The 22516-nt window shown below is 37.7% G+C and overlaps 1 protein-coding gene across 4 annotated transcripts in view; it reads right to left on the bottom strand.

The window, feature by feature from the left end:
* LOC127424399 (centrosomal protein of 104 kDa-like) overlaps positions 1–22516 on the bottom strand; it is a 38611-nt gene that overhangs the window by 2549 nt on the left and 13546 nt on the right. The window contains exons 12-21 of one of the 4 annotated variants that reach the window (XM_051669570.1): positions 21825–21998; positions 11277–11453; positions 8700–8900; positions 8328–8423; positions 8072–8132; positions 7116–7188; positions 6603–6711; positions 2183–2321; positions 1814–1881; positions 549–639 (exon numbers count right to left, since the gene is read on the bottom strand). In XM_051669570.1, coding sequence (XP_051525530.1) covers positions 549–639; positions 1814–1881; positions 2183–2321; positions 6603–6711; positions 7116–7188; positions 8072–8132; positions 8328–8423; positions 8700–8900; positions 11277–11453; positions 21825–21998 — 1189 coding nt within the window. The remainder of the gene's footprint in view (positions 1–548; positions 640–1813; positions 1882–2182; positions 2322–6602; positions 6712–7115; positions 7189–8071; positions 8133–8327; positions 8424–8699; positions 8901–11276; positions 11454–21824; positions 21999–22516) is intronic. The other 3 variants (XM_051669573.1, XM_051669571.1, XM_051669572.1) reach the window with 3 other exon arrangements.

Below are 22516 nucleotides of genomic sequence, written 5' to 3'. Positions count from 1 at the left end.
ATCATATCACTTCAAAAGACATTGATTAAACCACTGGAGTCTTATAAATTACTTTTATGCTGACTTTGTGATTTTTGGAGATTCAAAGTTTTGGCCACCATTCACTTGCATTGTATGGACCTACAGAGCTGAGATATTCTTCTAAAAACATTAATTTGTGTTCTGCAGAAGAAAGAAAGTTCTAACATCTGGGATGGCATGAGGTTGAGTAAACGATGAGATAGTTCACAAAAAAAAAAAAAGAAAATTATCCCTTTAACTGGCCATTACCCCTTAATTGGAGGTTGTGTGGTGTAGTTGGACTTATGTAGAACAGTACAGGCTTTGCATAGTACTGTATGTGTGGGGCAGCTGAAATTATTTAGGACAGTGCAGGAACAATGTGGATCAGTAGGGGCTTTATGGGGCAGAATAGGACTACAGGGTTGTGGGTACACAAACTGGAGGACAGCATAGCTTTATGGGGCAGTGTGGGGCAGAAGAGGTTTGTAGAGGACAGTGTGGGATTATAAAAGGTCTCATTGAGGCTAAGAGAGATGAATGATCACCTTGTGTGTGTGAGAGAGTGTTCCGCTGTACCACTCTCCTCCGTAAGTTCTGTTTACAACCCTCTGCTCCCATGAGGTGAGACTTCCAACCCTGCACACACAAGGCATGCACTGTTACACCGCTGTATGAGGAACGTGTGTGTGTATGTGTGCGAGAGAGATGGCCACACTCACAATAATACTAGAGCCATTCACTTACCGTGGGTACGCACATGTAAATAATCTCTATGTATGCAGCTGTTTGCAACCTTGATTAGTCTTACATGATACATTTCATATCAGTGGTGTTGGAAAGGGTTTGTATATACCTAAACCTTGCGTAATATCAGCTCTTCCACTGTTAAACATAATGAACTTGGGAAACTTAATGTAAATTCACAGTGTATATCGTGTGAAGTCTTCATTTTTTCGTCACTGCAGGCTGTAAAATTAACTTCCTTTAGCCAATAACCAAATGTTAGGTACTTACATTTTTCTAGAGTTCACAGTGCACAGAAGAGCTGTTAGAAGTCAAGAATAACCAATACACACTACACTAAATCAAAAATAAAACCAAACTTATTTTTCATCAAAACCATGAATCATTACATTTACAGCACAGCAATTTGAATCTATTTTGGCATAACACAATGTCATAACAATGAATTATTTATTATTTATAAAACAGTTCAGTTGCTTCCATGAAAATTAGATTTTTTAAAGATATTAAAAAATACTGAACTTCCATCTTCTTGCATAATGGTTTGTTAAATGTCAGAAATGAATTCCTTTAAAATACTAAGAATTGTTAAGCACTATTCAGTGTATCTAAACCAGTTTGCCCTTGTTTTCATTGTGTCTGCAACAAAAGTTCACCTTTTGTTTCAGGAACAGTTTAACCCACATAAAACAGGTTTTCACAATGGAGAATATGTATGAGTTAGGGTTAGGTGAAGGAGCAGGTGATGGGAGCTGCATGACGTGAGATGTTCTTTGTGAGTGTAAGAACATTTCACACAGAGGACACATCCCAAGCTCAAAAAGTAAAACATTCTTGACACTGGTGCAGGCTTATGAAGCTGCAGTTAAGTTATGAAGAAAATTGCATAATTAACGTGCTAAATGATGTGTTAATGAACATCTGAAAAAAATGCAAAAAGGTTTCTGTGAGGGTTAGTTTTAGGGTAAGGGCATACAAAATATAAACTCAGTTTGAAAACAATAGAAGTTAATGGAAAGTCACCATCATGGTAGAAAAACAAATGTGTGTGCGTGTGTGTTCTCACCTCCTCTCCTGAGACAAGGTTTTCATGGCAGAGAGGACAGTGATTACAGTTTTCTTCAGGGGATGGTGCTGACAAACAAGACAGCAAAAAACTCCATTACAAGGAAACAAAACTCTCTTACCATTTCCCAAAAACAGCACAGGAAAAATGCAGCCCATCCAGAAATTCACCATTTTTTTAACTTTGAACTTTGTGTTTAATGATACAGATGTGGGTTATAGAGTGGTTGAAATTCCTCTGCCTTTTCTGAATAATAGGAGATACCGTGTATCTGTAACTGCACTGAGTGTGAATTCTTGATGATTATGCCTCATAAAAATAAAAAATAAAATAAAGAAAAACACCGTTCTAAACACAAAAAGGACTCACGATTGCAAGCCGTGCTCTGAGCATGCTCAGTTAACTTGTCTCGAGGAAAGGCTTCTGAGCAGAGAGGACACTGGGTAAAATCTGCCCTCCGCTCACACTCCGTTAGCAAGTGCTCTGTCAGGCTAGCAATCTCCACCACCTATGGAGTATAAGCACAATCACACAGCTGTATGAACACAGAGAAAACTATGTAGAGTGATGAGAGGGTCAACCACATTCGTTTTTAGTTAATGTTCAAATTAAGGTCAATTAGCCTACGTGCTGCCAAACCTCTGTGAAGATAAATATCTCCACTGAAGACAATTTATGTACAGTATATGTGTGTGTGTGAGAGAAAGTTCTCACTCTTCCAGTGTGTGTTTGACAGACAGAAACATACAGAGTATGTACAGAGTGGGGTTCAAAAGCCTGGGATTCAAAACATGGAAAAAAGGTTTTAGGATTTTGAAAAATTCAAAACAAAGAAATGTTATGACAAAAGTTGAATATTCTGCTCTTTGTCTTACAAATCATGTTGGGATAACATGGACCATCAAGTTTCGCACAAACTTGTGGAGTCCATGCCAACTTGAATATATTCTGTCACAACCACAAAAAAGGGTGACAAACCAAATACCAAGAAGTAATTCTGAAATTGATGTTCATTTTTCAATTAAACTTTTCACTCAAATTGTTATGATGGTAGTATAATTTGCAATGGAAACATTGTATTAAAGGAATTTTCCAGGTTCAATACAAGTTAAGCTCAATCGATAGCATTTGTGGCATAATGTCAAAAATGTATTTCGACTAGTTCCTCCTTTCCAAAAATCTAGGCTACAGTGAGGCACTTACAATGGAAGTGAATGGGGCCAATCAGTTAACGTTAAAATACTTACTATTTCAAAAGTATAGCCACAAGACATAAACAATATGTGTGTTAACATGATTTTAGTGTGATAAAATGGTGATAGATGGCACTGCGGATGGCTGCTTCAGTGTAGAGCTCTCTAGCCTTTTTGTTACTTTTGTTTGTTTGTCATGATTTTTTGTCACTCTTTCCAGATTAATTTCACCAGTGATGAACTGCTGAATATTCGCCAGAGCATACCTGATCATTTTTTGCCGGTGTTTGATTATTCTGACGTTTTATTAGACATTTTAGTTGGAGGCACTGTGGTGTTCTACAAGTGCTCCAAGAGACGCAAGCAAGGGAAGCGCGCCGGCGCACTTGTGAAGCTTCGTCAACGCGGCTTTAGGACTCTGCTGCCAAGTATTCATCTGGCGAATGTCCGCTCCCTCACCAACAAAACGGACAAACTGCTTCTGCTCACTCAAACAAATAAGGACTTTTCTAACTCCGATGCACTGATTATCACAGCACTGTGTGTCTGTCTGTCCATCTATCTACAGTTGAATTCAGAAGTTTACATACACTTAGTTTGAAGTCATTAAAACTCATTTTTGAACCACTCCACAGATTTAATATTAGCAAACTAGTTTTGGCAAGTCGTTTAGGACATCTACTTTCCGCATGAGAGTAATTTTTCCAACAATTATTTACAGACAGATTGTTTCACTTTTAATTGACTAGATCACAATTCCAGTGGGTCATACATTTACATACACCAAGTTTACTGTGCCTTTGAGCAGCTTGGAAAATTCCAGAAAATGTCAAGCCTTTAGACAATGAGCCAATTAGCTTCTGTGGATGTATTTTAAGGCTTACCTTCTAACTCAGTGCCTCATTGCTTGACATCATGAAGAAATCAAAAGAAATCAGCCAAGACCTCAGAAAAAAATAAAATAATTGTGGACCTCCACAAGTCTGGTTCATCTTTGGGAGCACTTTCCAAATGCCTGAAGGTAACACGTTAATCTGTACAAACAATAGTATGCAAGTTTGAACACCATAAGACCAAGCAGCCATCATACCGCTCAGGAAGGAGACGCATTCTGTCTCCTAGAGATGAACGTAGTTTGGTGCAAAAAGTGCAAATCAATCCCAGAACAACAGCAAAGGACCTTGTGAAGATACTGGAGAAAACAGGTAGACAAGTATCTATATCCACAGTAAAATGAGTCCTGTATTGACATAAGCTGAAAGGCTGCTCAGCAAGGAAGAAGCCACTGCTTCAAAACACCATAAAGCCAGCTTACAGTTAGCAAGTGCACATGGGGACAAAGATCTTACTTTTTAGAGGAATGTCCTCTGGTCTAATGAAACAAAAATCGAACTGTTTGGCCATAATAACCCCATCGTTATGTTTGGAGGAAAAAGGGCGAGGCTTGACCTCAATCTGATTTGTGGGCAGAACTGAAAAAGCGTGTGCGAGCAAGGAGGCCTACAAAACTGACTCAGTAACACCAGTTCTGTCTGGAGGAATGGGCCAAAATTCCAGCAACTTATTGTGAGAAGCTTGTGGAAGGCTACCCAAAATGTTTGACCAAAGTTAAACAATTTAAAGGCAATGCTACTTTCATGTGATGAAAGAAATAAAAACTGAAATAAATAATTCTCTCTATTATTATTATGACATTTCACATTCTTAAAATAAAGTAGTGATCCTGGGGGCCTGGGTAGCTCAGCGAGTATTGACACTGACTACCACCCCTGGAGTCGCGAGTTCGAATCCAGGGTGTGCTGAGAGACTCCAGCCAGGTCTCCTAAGCAACTAAACTGGCCCAGTTGCTAGGGAGGGTAGAGTCACACGGGGAAACCTCCTCGTGGTCACGATTAGGTGCTCTCAATGGGGCACGTGGTAAGTTATGCGTGGATCGCGGAGAGTAGCATGAGCCTCCACGGTGTCAGGCACGAGCCACGTGATAAGATGCGTGGATTGACGGTCTCAGAAGCGGATGCAACTGAGACTTGCTCTCCGGCATCCCGGATTGAGTAACCGCGCCACCACGAGGACCTACTAAGTAGTGGGAATTGGGCATTCCAAATTGGGAGAAAAGGGGATATAAATAAAAACATTTATAAATAAAAAAGAAATGATCCTGACTGACCTAAGACAGGGAATGTTTACTACGATTAAATGTCAGGAATTGTGAAAAACTGAGTTTAAATTTATTTGGCTAAGGTGTATGTAAACTTCTGACTTCAACTGTATATGTCCTATATTTTTTGTATGTCTATTTATACTCTTACCTTGTTTTATATTCTGTGTCTCACTGTTACATTCTGTGTGCACTTGCTTGTTTCTCCTATCACCAAAAAAAATGGCCAAGTACGTGAGCATACATGGCAATAAAGCTAATTCTGATCAGATTGCTTACTAACCTTTTCTGTGTAAAGTTATACTCAATTTTACAACTTCATTATCACGATGGTGTAATGTCAACAAACCCTAAAATGTCTGTAAAAATTAAGATTTAAACAACTTTACAGCTCAAATAATACATGAGTTTTAACAGAAGAATTCATTGAAATGCTTTTATAAAATTGTAATCTTCACATTTCTGCCTTTAAACCCTCCAAAAATGTGTGTAACACATCATTTAAATTCATTTAAACCGACACAAGACTCTGTGCTGTCAGTAAAGGTTTCAACTTTCGACGTACAGAGTCATATGACAAAACAACATGACGCCGATCACAGCGGAATTTGCCTTTGGGAGAAATGCCAACAAAACTACATCTGGTAAAAAACCTGATCAAGTTTTTACATTGAAACCTGTTTGAGTCAAAAGATTTGCGTCTCTAATTTCGTCTGACATGCATTTTTAAAATTTGAGAGATTTATTGTGAAACGCCACTATGCTAAACACGATGTACACTAATGTGTACTTCAGGACAATTTTTTCCTTAAACCTATATTTACTGTGCATTATCACATTGAGAATGTATGAGTTCATCCAAAAGCTGAAAAATTTAGTTTTCAGAGGCTTTATATGGAGTTAGGATGAAAATAAGGTGCATTTCAGACTGTTCTGAGACCAGTGCAGACAGACAGCACACTGGAGGTTAAAGGCCTGAGTATACTTCGGTTGTCTGCGATGCTGATTGCTCCGCGCACAGTATGCGTGCTGCAGATTTCGTCATAAGCACAGTCCGCACGGCCTGATTGCGCATGGCCCAGATTTTCTCGACCCACGGATGCAAGTGACTTTTGTTACAAAGTGTTTTTTCTACTTTGGTTACAAAATCTCAGTGTTCTATTTTTGCACAGTGAAAAAATCTGACTTTCTATAGCTTGGTATTATTAACATTTGTACAACTTAGTCCTGTTTTCCACATGTGTGGACATACATTTTTAGGAAATCTATTTACTCTTTTTTGTGCATGTTTACTAGGTGCTACTAGTTACAAATCAAAAAGGGAAATGGAAAATGCACACAGCAGTCATACTCCGGTCTCAGGAGGTAAAATTAGATATTTAAATAGAATTTAAAAATATAACTATTTCGCAACCCCACTGTGTGTGTGTGGGTGTACCTGTCTACACTGCAGGCAGCGCTGTAGCATCGGACAGTGTTTCCAATAATGCAGGTCAAGTCCATCCTCTGTAAATGACTCATCTCTCTCCCCACAGAAAATACACAGACTGCAACACAAAACAACACCAGCATCACCTCTGATTTTTTATTTCTCACTCAACAGTCTAAAAAATGTATTAGAAGATACATTTCTTTACTTCTCAACACATCAGACAAACTGCTTAAATTAGGCCCCATAAGCACTGTTTGTTACAGTATCACTGCCCAGAGGTCTGGGTGAGATTTGATTGGCAATTTTATAACAGCTACACAGCTACGCACACAGTGACATCTGCAGCATAATACTTAACCAATAAAGAGAACACTGGACTCTGTGTAAAAAAAAACTAAACATTCCACTCACTTCACTGACTGGAAGCACACAATGATGGTAAGTCAGTCATTCCTACCAGGAGGACTGTGAGAATTACAGACAGCTCAGGTAGAATCTACAAAAGAGATAAGAGCTTACTTGTCTAAGTAATTAGCTGGTTGGCTGCCTTTCACATTAGCAGAGACAGACTGGGTTCCTTTTTTTACACCTGCTGAGACAGAGAGGAACATAGTATTTAATGTGTATTTATGGTACATAAACAGGTCACATTTAGCACATACAAGCAGGGTCCAAAAATAACCTGGAAGTTGGCTTTTGCAAATAAATACAATTTTATCAAAATAATTGAAAATATCTCAACCAACTTTTAGGAAAATCTAAAATAATGCTTTGTACATCACAAAGTAAGAATGATATTATGCCTATGAATATTGTTTTCTTCCCTGACACAACTGACGTAAACGAATCAAACTATGCTTACATATTGTCTACTAAAGAAAAGATAAGTGACCATCACATGTATTTCAACAACTAATAACAAAAAATAAAAAAATTTTTCTCTACAGAATTTAATGTAGTGACACATTCTTGACAAGATGCTATTGCACAGAGAAACTGGAAATGGTATTATGCTGTGAGTGACATAAAGATCTGCACTATTTGCAGCTAATAAACAACAATAAAAAAGGCTATATTATTCTTTGTCATAAAGACAAAACATGTATTTTAAAGAAATAATACAAAATACAGTTTCAAGGACAGTAAAGAAAAAAAAATCCTGAATAAATGTTATGATTTTACCCATCATTTGCAGATGTAGCAAAAAGGTCACTTATGTATATGAATTAATAATTATTAATAATACTCAGTAAAATGGGGGTCTTGCTCACCCCTTTGGAGAAGGGGAGTGATGATATCTGTATGATTGCATCATGTTTATTGATAGATTTGTATTGAGAGGATTAATCAGTCACAAAGACAGTTACAATGTACATGTTCCAAACAAACATGAACATACAGAGAAGTTTACACACACACACACACACACACACACACACACACACACACACACACACACACACACACACACACACCTGATTTAGTCATCATCTCAGCTTTTTTCTCAGGTACTTTGATATTTTCCTGCCCTTTTTCCTAAAAACAGAGACTCACACCATTAATGAATTCATGACTTCAACTATTCATACCACTACTGACCAAAATGCCCTCGTGCTTTGGCAGAGTTCCACTCTATAGTCATTCTCATCAACTCAACATGTCAACCCCATGTTGTAATATGTTTGGCTACATCTGTTCTCTCATTGCTTTTGTGTGAAAACTCAAACCTACACTAATCTCCTTCAGTACTGCAAGCTGCTCCTGTAAGCTCCTGATTTCCTCTTTCTCTCTCACACCTTCTTCCCATTCTCCTCCCTTTTTTGGCTTCTGGAGAAAGTAAGAGAATGAATTGTGGAACAGCACAGTCATGTTGGTTACGCTGCATCACACTGATACCCTGTATGACATCCTGACTGGGATGGCGTCATAGCAGCAAATAAATATATAGGCCTGGTCACAGTGGCTCTGTTAATCGATGACCTTTACAAAGGTTTCATTTACCATTAAAAAAAAAAAAAAACATTCTTTAAGCCCACACAAAAAAGTTACAAGCATTTAGATTATGACACATAAGTCTGACTAAGCTCTCCAGACCAGTTTTACCTGCATGTCTAAGGTTTTTCCATTTAATTTTGCAAGTGAGTCGAAGAGGTTCATGTAGAGGACATTTTTACGTGTGCTGGTGTCATCAGGTGGCAGATAATGCAGAACAGCTTTACCATGAAGACAGTACATGGCCTGGACAACTCGCACAGAGAGTTCCCGCACTGAGGCAGCGCTGTGCTCCAACCCACCTGCCAAAAACTAAGAAACAACATACATACATCACACATAAACACATGTAATTAATAATTACTTCAATAATAACATGCGATTTTAGAACAGATGTGAAAAGATCCACAAACTGAAAAACTTAAAGCATGAAAAAAGGTGAAGAAAAACTGTAAAATTAAATATTCAATATATTTGCTGTTTGATGTGTGAAAAAAGGCTGTATTTAAAGTCCAGTTAGTATATAAAAAAAAATTGCATTTGTCTCTCACGTTCTCCCTTTTTCACTCCCTCTCTCCATACACAGATCCCATTCATGTGCCCCCACGCTCTGGATCTTTCATTTTAATTACAGGAAACCTAATCGCCTCTCTGCTGTGCCCTGAAGCCCATCTCATCACCCAGGAAACCACAGCAGGCAGAAGACATTTAGCAGCCATCCCTTTGTGTAACCTAGAGCAACCGTTTTGTAGGAGCTCACCATTCAAAATGGGCAAACTAGCAAAATGAGCCTTTAAACATTTATGAGAAAATGTAAAGCTGATTTAATTTCTCCCCTTTTCTCCCCAATTTGGAATGCCCATTTCCCAATGCGCTCTAGGTCCTCGTGGTGGCGTAGTGATGGCATCCATGCACAACTCACCACGTGCCACACCGAGAGTGAGAACCACATTATAGCGACCACAAGAGGTTACCCCATGTGACTCTACCCTCCCTAGCAACAGGGCCAATTTGGTTGCTTAGGAGACCTGGCTGGAGTCACTCAGCACGCCATGGATTTGAACTCGCGACTCCAGGTGTGATAGTCAGTGTCAATACTCGCTGAGCTACCCAGCCCCCGCAAAAATTTTAAATCTTTCATTTCTAAACATGTTTTCAAATTTACTCATGTCATTCCACATGTCATTTACTCATGACTTTTCCAAAAAACACAAAAGGAGATGTTTTGAAGAATGTACTGGCTTATTCACAAGTCTTCTAAAGTAATACAAAGAATTCTGTGTGAGAAACACCATCATTTAAGTAATTTTTCACTACAATTGTCTTCCTCTGTCAAATCACTTAAATACCAAGATACATCATGCCAGGTTTAAATATTTTTGTCCTTTTTGGACCTTATCACTATATGCTTTCATTGAACGGAAAAGCTGTGAGGACATTCTTTAAAATTCCTTTTGTTACATGGAAAAAAGACATACATATTTGGAACGATGAGTGTGAGTAAATAAAGACAACATTTTTCATTTTTGGTGAACAAACCCTTTAATATCCTGTCCATAATATATATTCTCCAGCAACCTTTTCTCAGAAATAAACTATTAACACAGCTTTACAACTAATTCAGACTGATCTGATCATTGAAAAGCCCATACTTTTTTCATCAGAAAGGTTTAATAGTACTTTAAAATTAACTAAACACACACAGTTGTTGCATTACCATGTAGAGGAAAAAAATGAAACTCGGAACATCCAGATGCGATGACATAAACCCTCCAAGCTGAGACACAAAACCAGTAGATGCTGTTGTCTTAATACAACAAAGCCCAACTGGAAGGCAAACCTCATACTCCACATTTCAGTTAGTGGTGAAATTTGACAGTCCCTGCTGTGGTAGGGCTAAAGGACATTCTTCAAGCCACACAGATGCCAAAACAAAAACAACATAAAAAGAACAAATCTGTCTGAGACCCTGAAAGGAATTAGACCCTGAAGAATGAGAACTGTTGTAGCTTAACAGCTTTGTACAATTAAAGTAGCAGAGCTGGGAAAGAGAGAGAAAAAAAGAGAATGCTTGGAGAATTTTTATAAACTGTAACGTGGATATGAAACTCTGAGAAACTCTTTGAAACAATTTGTGACGTTAAAGTGGCTCTTTGACCAGACCATGTGCCACATTTTAGTAACTAATGGAAACAGACGTTATACAGGATCGACTACGCCCACTCTGTCATACAAAGGCTGCCTTGTGTTAGTCTAATGAATCCCTCAGGAATCTTAATGATAGCTGTGAGAAAGAAATTAACTTTCAGACCCTGTCAGAAAGAAACAGGTTCATTTGACGATATTTAGGCCAAAACGAGTCTCAATGAATCTCAAATGTTATAAGTACATACCCAACTACAAACTGCAGATGGCTGCTAAATAGTCACAACACAAACTGGCAGCTTATGCTTTTGCCATTGGGTGTGTGGCAACAGATTGGAACATGATCGATGTGAATCATGTGGTTATTAGATCTTACCAGCCATTTCCAGTTTTTTAAGCTACTACAGTACCTTAAAGCTGTAGCTAAAACACTTCAAACCTTCTTTAAACTTCAAGCTTACAGCTTGACTGAGCAGAGGTTGACTGGGTTGACATCCAGTCTGGGTGAGATCATCTCAAAGAGATGAGAAGTTGTGTCAATACCCGCATGACGTTGTCCAGTGTGAAGCCAGAGTCTTTGCTTCCCAGCTGCTCTACAAGCTTCTCCAGCAGTTCCAGTCTGCTAAGTGCCAACCTCATGGGTAGATTGCTTTGTATGGGTCTGACGATTTCCAAAGGCACCATTTGCAGATATCTCACCTCCTTAAATAAAGCCATTTCCTTAATTTAAAGAAAGATAGAAAAGTACAAAGGTTACATATACTGTGAATTTGCTGGACAAGCACTTTCCTGTTGATGTATCTCCTATTGACAGAAAGTTAGCTCATACCCTTTTTAAAATTGCCAGTAGCCTTCAGTTTCATAAGTCAACTAATGCACCATGATTTGCAACTTGGTAGTCGGTTGAAAACAAAACTGAGACCACAACAATGTCCTATGTATAAGCATCTCTACAACCTAGCATTAAAATCACAAAACCAGCTATAAAATGTAAAGCTGACAAGAGACAACCTCGTTTGAAACTGACGCTTCAGTTTACAAGGTATGTCAATACTAAGGGCAAAGCCCAAAGCGTGGGAGAGGACCCTTGCCCTCTCCCACGATGCTGACAGGCTTTCCATCAATTACCATTTGTGTGCAACAAATATTTTTTTGTGACCTTTGAGAATTGTGGACAGATGGCCATCATTAAGATTTTAGCCCTTTTTGGATCATATATTTTTGCAGACTGCAACCAATAAAATATCAAGTAAGTCATGCAGATACAAATGATTCATTCATGGTCATTTTAGAATCATTTTTAACATTGCCAGGTGAAGAAAGCACCTTTGCTCTAAATTGGAAAATGCTTAGGTCAAAAAAATACAAACAAATAACCCCCCCTTTAGGAAGTGTTTTTATTTTTTTTATTTTTTATTTCACTTAAATACTGTTTGTAAGATCCTAAAAAAAGAAAAAACTATTTAATCCTTTTTATCGACAAAACCTGCCAAAATTAGGATGCGCGGAACAAACACATGAGACTTACAGAGACCTCATTATCACATCAGAGACTGGAATGTGTAAACTGCTGATCTTAATAATGAACAATGCATTTTCAGACAGCCTACTTAATGTGATGACTGTTACAAAATATGAAATAGTTCAGCATTGCCTCACATGATCACAGGATTTTTTTCCTGAACAACAAGTCTATCAACCTCATTGGTAGCATTATCTTTTTTTTTTTAACAGTGCACAAGTGGATCAACATTTTGCAGGCAACAGGTTTGAAGGAATGTTCCAGGTCTTTAACAAGTTAAGCTCAATCAACAGCATTTGTGGTATATTGTTTATTACCTCAAAAAATCCTTTTCTTTACAAAACAGAGGCACTTACAATAAAAGTGAATGGGGCCAATTTTTTGGAGGGTTTAAAGGCAGAAATGTGGAGCTCACAATTTTATAAAAGCACAAATATTACTGTAATTCTTCTGTTAAAACTCATGTATTATTTGAGCTGTAATGTTGTTTAAATGGTAGCTTTAGGGTTTATAGGGTTACATTGTCATGGCAACAAAGTTGTAACTGGATATAACTGTACTCATAAAAAGTTAGTAAGCAACTTTATCATACTAAGATCAGGTTAACGCAAATATCGTTTACATCTTGCAACTATATTTTTGATTATTTTAACAGCGAGTAAAACAGAGAGTATTTTATCATTTGTGAACTGGCCCCATTGTAAGCGTCTCGCTGTAACATAGATTATTGCTTTTTTAAAGAAAAGGGACCAGTCGTTTTGTGGTAATAAACATTATGCCACAAGTCGATTGAGCTTAACTTGGATTGAACCCAGAATATTATCTACTTCTTACATGCAACCTGACACAAAGATTGTTCACTGTGATTAAAAACAAAAACAAAACAAAGAAAACAGGTTTTATGTGTTTATATGTAATCTATAAACCTGTTGGTGGCTATACACTAATTCCATAATACCAAAATTTAAAACTTTACCATACAGATACTGAGGTTGCTGTACCATGATAATACATGATCCCATAAAATCAACACTTTGATGGCTATGGCAAATGAAAGTGAGGAAATGTCACTGCAGGACTACAGTCATTTTGATAAACAGTCATTTTAAATTATTGTCTTATCAGATCAGTTATATTTATGGAATTTAATCTGTTAAAAAGACTGAAATGAGGAAATCCGACTCAAGAATTACTGTCAAAGTAAAGATCTCCATTCATTTTTCCAGTAAACCCCAATTACATTTCAGGCATCCCTTTCATACTTGAGTGCATGTCTATAGGCTTCCCAGCACATTTAAAGTAGCTTCAGACAGTATTCAATCGCAACTGTCTGCGAAGATTCTCAGTTATTCAGGTCATCTTAGAATGCCATAGTAGTAGAATTAATCTAGTTAACTGAACTTGTTAACATTACCCCTCATTCCAAGTGGCCTAACTGACAGTAGTAAATGGGTGACTCTTCCATTACATGAACTGTTCTGTTCCATTTCTTTTGGTTTTTATAACCTTTTCAAATCATTTGGAATCAGGGTCTGTGCCAGCGAATTTTGATTGCTGGTGCTGAAGAGGTGCTAAATCATTGACGGGGGAGCTGAGCTTTGGTCACTAAATATGTACAAAACCCGGCATGGCCAAGCGATTTTATTAATAGCAGTTTGCACGTGGTGACAACAGAAGTAAAATCTCTACGCAGCAGCCTCAATAAAACAGGCAACACTTTCAGGGGTGTTTTCAGCTTTTTACAGCACTGTCTGAAGGACCAGTACAGCAAAACATTGTACCCTTATTGGGGGTCTGGGGCATGCTCCCCCGGGAGAAACTTTTTGCAAAAACAGCACTAAAGCATTTCACTATGTTTAAAAGCAGCATTTTTACCTTTTCACAAGTATATATCTTGTGTAGCAATTAATGCAGCTACAGGCTACAAAGTATTGATAAAATACTTATTCACATAGCACATCCAGCACTAGTTAATGGTAGTTCTCAAAATCAACTACCTTTAAAAAAAAAAAAAAAAATAGCCTGCTGTGGCAGGACCATGGTATTGTGATGGTATCAGATGGTAACTGCGGTGCATTGATGTACACCATGGTATTCACATAGTACCCCAATGTACATGTAAAATAACATGCAATTATACTTTTTGATACCTGTTTGGTTGGAAAAATGGCTTTACCTTGAGTTGTTCAATAGCTGCACACGCAGGTGTTGATATTTTGATTCAAAATATCACCGTATGATCGGGGAGAGCCGTAAACTGACACCTACATGTCGCAAAATCGTCCATGACTTCACAGCCATTTTTATCATTGTGAACTCCACACACTGTTCACCCAATAGGATTGTTGAGTGTAAAACATGTTGAAGATTAGTGGACAGGTGGTCAATTCAATTCAAGTTATGCGCTGTTTCCTCACAAAAGCAGTTTTTTTATTCTTGTCTAGTCTCCTCGCCAGTGAACCGCCATAAGAATGTCTATGGGACTGCTGCGTTATGCTTTTTTTTTGCTAACTTTGCAGGCTCGCCTTGGTAGAAGGGCTCTGGTTGTTACAAAGCAGGGACCGGGGCTGCTAGGCTGCATGAGCTGCTCCACCTATACTGAGAGAGAGTTGTTGTGAGACATGCAGTTGGAGTGTGTGCGCTTAATAAAGTTTCAACAGTTAAGTTTACCTCCTCATCTGCTCTGTGTATCCTGACAGTACATATTCCACTTGATTGTTTTCTGTTCTATTTACAGTTGAAGTCAGAAATGTACATACGCCTAAGCCAAATACATTTAATCTCAGTTTTTCACAATTCCTGATATTTAATCATAGAAAACATTCCCTGTCTTAGGTCAGTTAGGATCACTACTTTATTTTAAGACAGAATAATAGTAGAGATAATGATTTATTTCAGCTTTTTTTTTTTTTTTTTTTTTTTTAATCACATTCCCAGTGGGTCAGAAATTTACATACAATTTGTTAGTTTTTGGTAGCATTGCCTTTAAATTGTTTAACTTGGGTCAAACATTTTGGCTAGCCTTCCACAAGCTTCTCACAATAAGTTGCTGGAATTTTGGCCCATTCCTCCAGACAGAACTGGTGTAACAGAGTCAGGTTTGTAGGCCTCCTTGCTCGCACACGCTTTTTCAGTTCTGCCTACAAATTTTCTATCGGCTTGAGGTCAGGGCTTTGTGATGGCCACTCCATGCCTTGACTTTGTTGTCCTTAAGCCATTTTGCCACAACTTTGGGGGTATGCTTGGGGTCATTGTCCATTTGGAAGACCCATCTGCGACTGAGCTTTTTCTTCCTGGCTAATGTCTTAATGTTGCTTCAATATATCCACATCATTTTCCTTCATCATGATGCAATCTATTTTGTGAAGTGCACCAGTCCCTCCTACAGCAAAGCACCCCCACAACATGATGCTGCCACCCCCATGCTTCACGTTTGGGATGGTGTTCTTCGGCTTGCAAGTCTCACCCTTTTTCCTCCAAACATAACGATGGTCATTATGGCCAAACAGTTAAATTTTTGTTTCATTAGACCAGAGGACATTCCTCCAAAAAGTAAGATCTTTGTCCCCATGTGCACCTGCAAACTGTAGTCTGGCTTTTTATGGTGGTTTTGGAGCAGTGGCTTCTTCTTTGCTGAGCAGCAATTCAGGTTATGTCGATATAGGGCTCGTTTTACTGTGGATATAAATACTTGTCTACCTGTTTCCTCCAGCATCTTCACAAGGTCCTTTGCTGTTGTTCTGGGATTGATTTGCACTTTTCGTACCAAACTACGTTCATCTTTAGGAGACAGAATACATCTCCTTCCTGAGCTGTATGATGGCTGCGTGGTCCCATGGTGTTTATCCTTGCATACTATTGTTTGTACAGATGAATGTACCTTCAGGCATTTGGAAATAGCTCCCAAGGATAAACCAGACTTGTGGAGGTCCATACATTTTCTTCTGAGGTCTTGGCTGATTTCTTTTGATTTTCCCATGATGTCAAGCAATGAGGCACTGATTTTGAAGGTAGACCTTAAAATACATCCACAGGTACACCTCCAATTCAGTACAGCTTCTGTCAGAAGCTAATTGGCTAATGGCTTGACATCATTTTCTGGAATTTTCAAAGCTGTTTAAAGGCATAGTTAACTTAGTGTATGTAAACTTCTGACCCATTGGAATAGTGATAGAGTCAATTAAAAGTGAAACAATCTGTCTGTAAACAATTGTTGGAAAAACTACTTGTGTCATGCACAAAGTAGATGTCTTAAACGCGCACATATCCTAAAGCACATCCTACAAAACTTACCGCAGACTGAACGTATCAACCACACACCACTCGTCTCCTAATGAAACCACGATCCCAAAACATGGGGCACACATCCCCCTCACTTTTTAAAAAGGTGATTCCCCCCCCACTTTTTCAAGCTAAACCCATATCGAGTCCAAATGGTGGATTTGTATATAGTATTCTTTGCATTTTCTTACTTTGGGTTGATTGAGTGACCATCCAGCCAATCACAGGTGAGTTTCATGAGCCTAAACAACACTTACGTAATAGGCTGTCAGTCAGACAGTCTAATCAATGCGGCTCCATTAATTTCTACAAAGTTGCTTTCAATAATTCTCATTTATCCATGTTTTTATCAGCATTGATGTTTATCTAAATTAATAATCTAGAGATGAGGAACACACAAACGAGAGTTATTTAACGGCATATCGTTCTTGATTGGCAGCATTACGTGAAATGCACTGCAGAAAAACAAAAACAAAGGACAATCCTTCTTTTAAGCACACATTGTAAGTGGAGTTTATATCAGCACCTGAGTCTTCTTTAAGTTATGCTTTTTACATTATGTTTGTGAGGTAATAGTTTGATCGGTTCGATTTCAGTTTGTTCTTAGAATCATTAAAACCTCTACTAAAGTGTCTTTGTAGGTCTGTAGACAAACAAATTTTAAAGGATTAACATTTTATTTTGAGCGCTGATTCAGCTAACTCATTTCACACAAGACACTCATTTGTCACCACCTTCTGGCATCACCAGAAATGGTCACTGAATCATTAAATGGATCTGAACTAATTTTGGTGAACGTAGTCAAAACACTCGAGCCACTTGGATATATTTAAATCCCACAATGCACAAGTACGGAATAAAAAATAAAATTGTGCACATGCCCAATGTTTTTCCCAATTGTCATTATTGTAACTGATTAAATCATTTATTCAAGGAACAGCTGCGCTCAGTCTTTAATTGTCATATGTGAAACAGAAGCAAATGCTCCACAATATGCCCTTTATTTTTGCAGCTAATTTTGCTCAATTTTGCAATTATTTTCCAATACTTGCATTTTTAAAAGTATATAATACATATATATTAATATAATACTTATATCATACTTGTATTATATTATATATATATATATATATATATATATATATATATATATATATATAATTTAACATATTAATACTGCTGTGGAGGTGGGGGCGTGGTTGAATGCTGATTTGTGAATGGAGAGTGAGACCGGGAGATGAGAGCGGTAAGGGGTTACACCTGTGGGCAATTTTAATAACAGCTGTTCTGTGTTGCAGTGAGAGGTGACAGAGTGATAAAGGGGAGCTGAGAGCCACAGAGCAAGAGGGAAGTGATGTGCTGGCTGTGTATGTTTTGGTTTATGTGGCCATTTTGTGACATTAAAAAGTGCTTTAAAAATAAAAGATGAGAGGTGGTGGAAATTTGTTGGCTCCTGCTTCCTCACTTCTAGAGAGTGACAAGAGCCTGTTACAACTGCACTGTAAGTGTTGGGTCTGTGTGAGCCACCTGCTGATAGCTTATTAACAATGCTTTAAACATAAGAGTTATTTAACAATCAGTTGAATTATTTAATTTGATAGTATTGTGTTTTGAGAACCAATAGGCTTGTTTAACTTATTTTTCTTATGTAAAGAGATTAGTGTTTCACATTTTATGACAATACTGCCATACAAAGGCTGTAAATACACTGTACATCAGTGGTTCCCAAAGTGTGAGGCATGCCCCCCCCCCGGAAGGCGTGAGGGCACTGCAGGGGATGCACAGGGGAGAGAAGTCTATTAAAGTGTAGACTTTGAAGCGTACTTCCAATCCAATTGAGTGTCCATTGTGCAATTGATAAATTTCAACTAGACTGTTGTTTGCAGAGGACAGAGACTCTGAAGAGAGATGGCTGCTATGCCAGTCTGTTTTCTTGTACATTTTTAATGTGTTAAATCCTCTGCTTTTGTGAGAACAGGGTTTTTCCCTGTATTGAAAAATGTAGAGTTCTTAAATGCATTTGAGAGGACCACACTTCAAAGACTGAACATTGTGTTTTTGTTTGTTCACAAGGTGAAACCGTTAACAAACTGCTGATGCTTTTTTGCTGACAGCCTGTCAAATTAACAAAATATTAATTTATAAGAATTTAAACTCGTTTGTCATGACTCGCACTATGTTCCTGAATTTTGTTCTAAATGATGTGCCTTTGTGCCACAATATAACATGCACAATGTTATGGTGTGGCACAATGTTATGGTGTGTGGGGTTTTTTTTTTTTTTTTTCCTCAAAAGTGAAGTGGCATTACCTTCACACATGGCCGTAACCAGCTATGAGGTCACCGAGGTCTGGACCTTGGGAAAAATGTCATATTCAAATAAAATTTGATGTTATGTACAACTGAAGCGGTTAAACTCCTTTTGAGTGTCTTGTATGTCTAGCTTGGTTTAGACAGTTGGCTGGATTCTTTAGTGTCCACAAATACTAGAGTGTGAAGAAATGGAGCTACCTGAAGCTGCGCAGTGCATTTGCAGAGTAAATGTGGGACCAGTCTCCCTAATCAGCCAAATCTGATCTGCGCTTGAAACATGCTGTCCCGAGGTTAATGCCGTGCCAGTCGCATGCGACCCCCATTTGAATTTTACACTGCATTCTGTTATAAATCCATCTGATATGATACACTTAAAGGCTCTGTGCTGAAGCTAGTTGAAACTTAAACAGCCTGTCATATTAAACTACAGTGACAAGGTAACTGGAAAACCTTGTTCCATTCACAATAGTAATTACAGGCTTTTCATTCCACAAATCCGCACCCTAATAGAAATATACCTGTTACATTAACTGTAGTAACTATGGCATTTTGCCAGAAAGTGTATATAATGTTAATATTATTAGCCTACAAATATTTTATATTATGGCAATAAGTCACTTATGGAGGTTTTTATTTCTTGTGTTTAGGATATTGGTTTTTCATTACAAATTCTTTTACAACTCAACCATGGTGGTGTTTTTTTTTTTTAAGCCTGTGACTCATGATCTTACTAATACCATAGTCAACTCTGGATGCTACGCACAAACAATGGTAAATTGTCAAAGAAAGAAGCAGAATTTAACAAGGCTTTAAAGCCTGGACACAAATTAAGGATGATGTTATGACTTTCTCCTTTTGTCAATATGTTCAGTTCTAAAACTTTTTTTTTTTTTTTTTTTGAAAGGTGAATTAAAGGTACACTCTGTAACTTTTTGCTCATGTCATCTTGGATTTACAGTGATGCCTCAAAGTAGTTTTCAGTTACAGATGCCATTGGAGAAATTCACTATACACATTCAACCATGATTAATTGAAGAGTGAAAGTGTCCAAGAACAAGATGGTTACAGAGTTTAAACTAGTATTCTGCTGGTCATGTGATTCTAAAATGGCAGCCCCCATGAGAGCACCCCTGCCCCATGTAGAATAAAACTGACCTTTATAAGGTCACTGATATGACTAGACTCATATCATGTGAGTGCTCATGATTTTATACATAAGTTTCAAAGTTAAAAGTTCTTTAGGAATTTTTTTTCTTTAGGAAAGTTACTGAGAGCACATTTAAATAAGAGTCTGGCAAAAGGAAAACAGTCGATTGTTTTGGATAATTAATAGGTAATGGAGTTAACATAGCCCTAGATAAATTAGTAGTTATATTAACTACAGAAAAATCAGCAAAACAAAGTATATTTTGCTGCCCAACTCAATGCCTTATTGTCAAATGTGCATTTCTATGTGACAAATCAGTATTAATATTGTTACTGCATTTGCAGTTAAAATAATTTCAGTATTATTACTGGTTTGTCACATAATATTACATTTATGTATAGAATGTTGCATTTGTAGGTGTAATTTGTCTTGACACCTCACCATGGATCTCCCTAATTTTCAAATTCCGGTAACGGCCCTTCCTTCACATGTCATTAGCATCACACACAATATCAAAAATCCACACAACACCGAAAGATCGATTGTGGCCAAGATCAATGCCCGTGCCCTGTTGCATAAAGCATCTTAAGTGAAATTTTCCCTTAAATTTAATGGTGTTGCAGGAAACAACCTTACATTTTACTCTTTGTAGGTAAAATGTCAATCCCCTACAATTTCCCTTAAATTTTTTTTTTTTTTATTTTAACTTAAGGGAATATTTAAGTGTTGTATAAAACCCGCTTAACTGCCATTTTCCTAGGTAAACTTTAAGGGTAGTAAAACGTCACCTTAAGTGTTGGCTAAGAGTTACAAGGTTTAAAAAAAAAAAGAGAAACGGCAAAGTTCATAGAACCAGATGAAGAGTACAGCATACCAATGCAAATTTTTTGCAATAGGGAGAACTCTTTAGACCATCTTGGTGATAATTTAGTGCAGGATTACTATGGGGAATTGCTAACATGAAAAGCAATCTAATATCACATCTAACACCTCATTCATCTCACTATCAAAGGTGTTTTCCTGAAGTGGACAAAAGCAGAATCCTCCATTAATTGCTCAGTATGATCAACTATTTTTTAATTCACAAAGTTTTTTTTTATTTATTTTTTTTACACTGTTTAAATCTATTAATTGAGGATTGTACCTGAGAAACCAATGAAAATCTTCCTGTGTAACCTCCAGAAAGTGAGTTTTAAACATGTTTATACAATAATTACAAACAACTGTAATTGGTACATCAAGAACAGCGCTGAAAGTATGCGCTAATTCGGAAGAGGTCGGACAACAATTTACACAATGATACTGAGAAACTTCACTATTCACTAAAAAATTTAAAAAGTTATTTGTTAAAATTGCTCAAATGTCTGCATTATAGATCAGTGGTAGGGACAGGGGTGTAGATTCCGGGGGGGTAACCCCCCAATCAAAACAAGCAAGTGCAACCCCTCCAATATTTATACCATGATCAATGAAAACATGTAAATTCCACCCCAATGTTCAAGCCAAATCTACACCCTTGGGAAGGGACATGACAAATGTGTCCATGATAACTTTTTTTTTTTTTTTTTTTTTTTAAACGGTAAAACCTGGCTCACTGTAGTAAAACCCTTAACGGTTTTTCTTAACGAAGATAAGTGTCTAAGAGATTATATGCAACACCCTCAAGTCATTCCCTTAGTTAAGGGGAAATAACACCTTAAGTGTTACACTTAAGGGAAAAACTTAAGGTGCTTTATGCAACTGAGCACAGACCCTAATTCCCAAATACATTTTTAACATTGATGAAACCGTTTGAAAAAGTCTTTCAAGAAAGGAAAGCCTGTACTGACCTGTATGAAGGTGATGGCCAGTGTTCTAAGTCTCAGGGCAGAGTCACCGGTCCTGGAGAGCAGATTATTCCAGGTCTGCTCCACACAGTAACTGATCTCAGATCTGCCCAGATGATGGCCAGGAATAAACTCACTCAAAATCATCCGAAGCAGCTTTAGGGATGCCTGAAACACCTGAGACAGGACACAAACTGAGATCAAATATTACTGTTTTATATACAGTATATATGTGTGTGTGTGTGGACAGGCAGACAGAGTTCAAGTCAGAAGTTTACATACACCATAGCCAAATACATAGTTTTTCACAATTCCTGACATTTAATTGTAGAAAACATTCCCTGTCTTAGGTCAGTTAGGATCACTATTTTAAGAATGTGAAATGTCAGAATAATAGTAAAGACACTGATATATTTCACCTTATATTTCTTTCATCACATTCCCAGTGGGTCAGAGGTTTACATACACTTTGTTAGTATTTGGTAGCATTGCCTTTAAATCGTTTAACTTGGGTCAAACGTTTTGGGTAGCCTTCCACAAGCTTCTCACATTAAGAATTTTGGCCCTTTCCTCCAGACAGAACTGGTGTAACAGAGTCAGGTTTGTAGGCCTCCTTGCTCGCACACACTTCAGTTCTGCCCACAAACCAGATTGAGGTCAGGGCTTTGTGATGGCCACTCCACTACCTTGACTTT

Source organism: Myxocyprinus asiaticus, chromosome 33 (genome assembly GCF_019703515.2).
Source record: "Myxocyprinus asiaticus isolate MX2 ecotype Aquarium Trade chromosome 33, UBuf_Myxa_2, whole genome shotgun sequence".
In the NCBI taxonomy this organism is placed as follows: domain Eukaryota; kingdom Metazoa; phylum Chordata; class Actinopteri; order Cypriniformes; family Catostomidae; genus Myxocyprinus; species Myxocyprinus asiaticus.
Note: the sequence above shows the minus strand (reverse complement) of the source record. Positions and strands in the feature narration are given on the sequence as shown.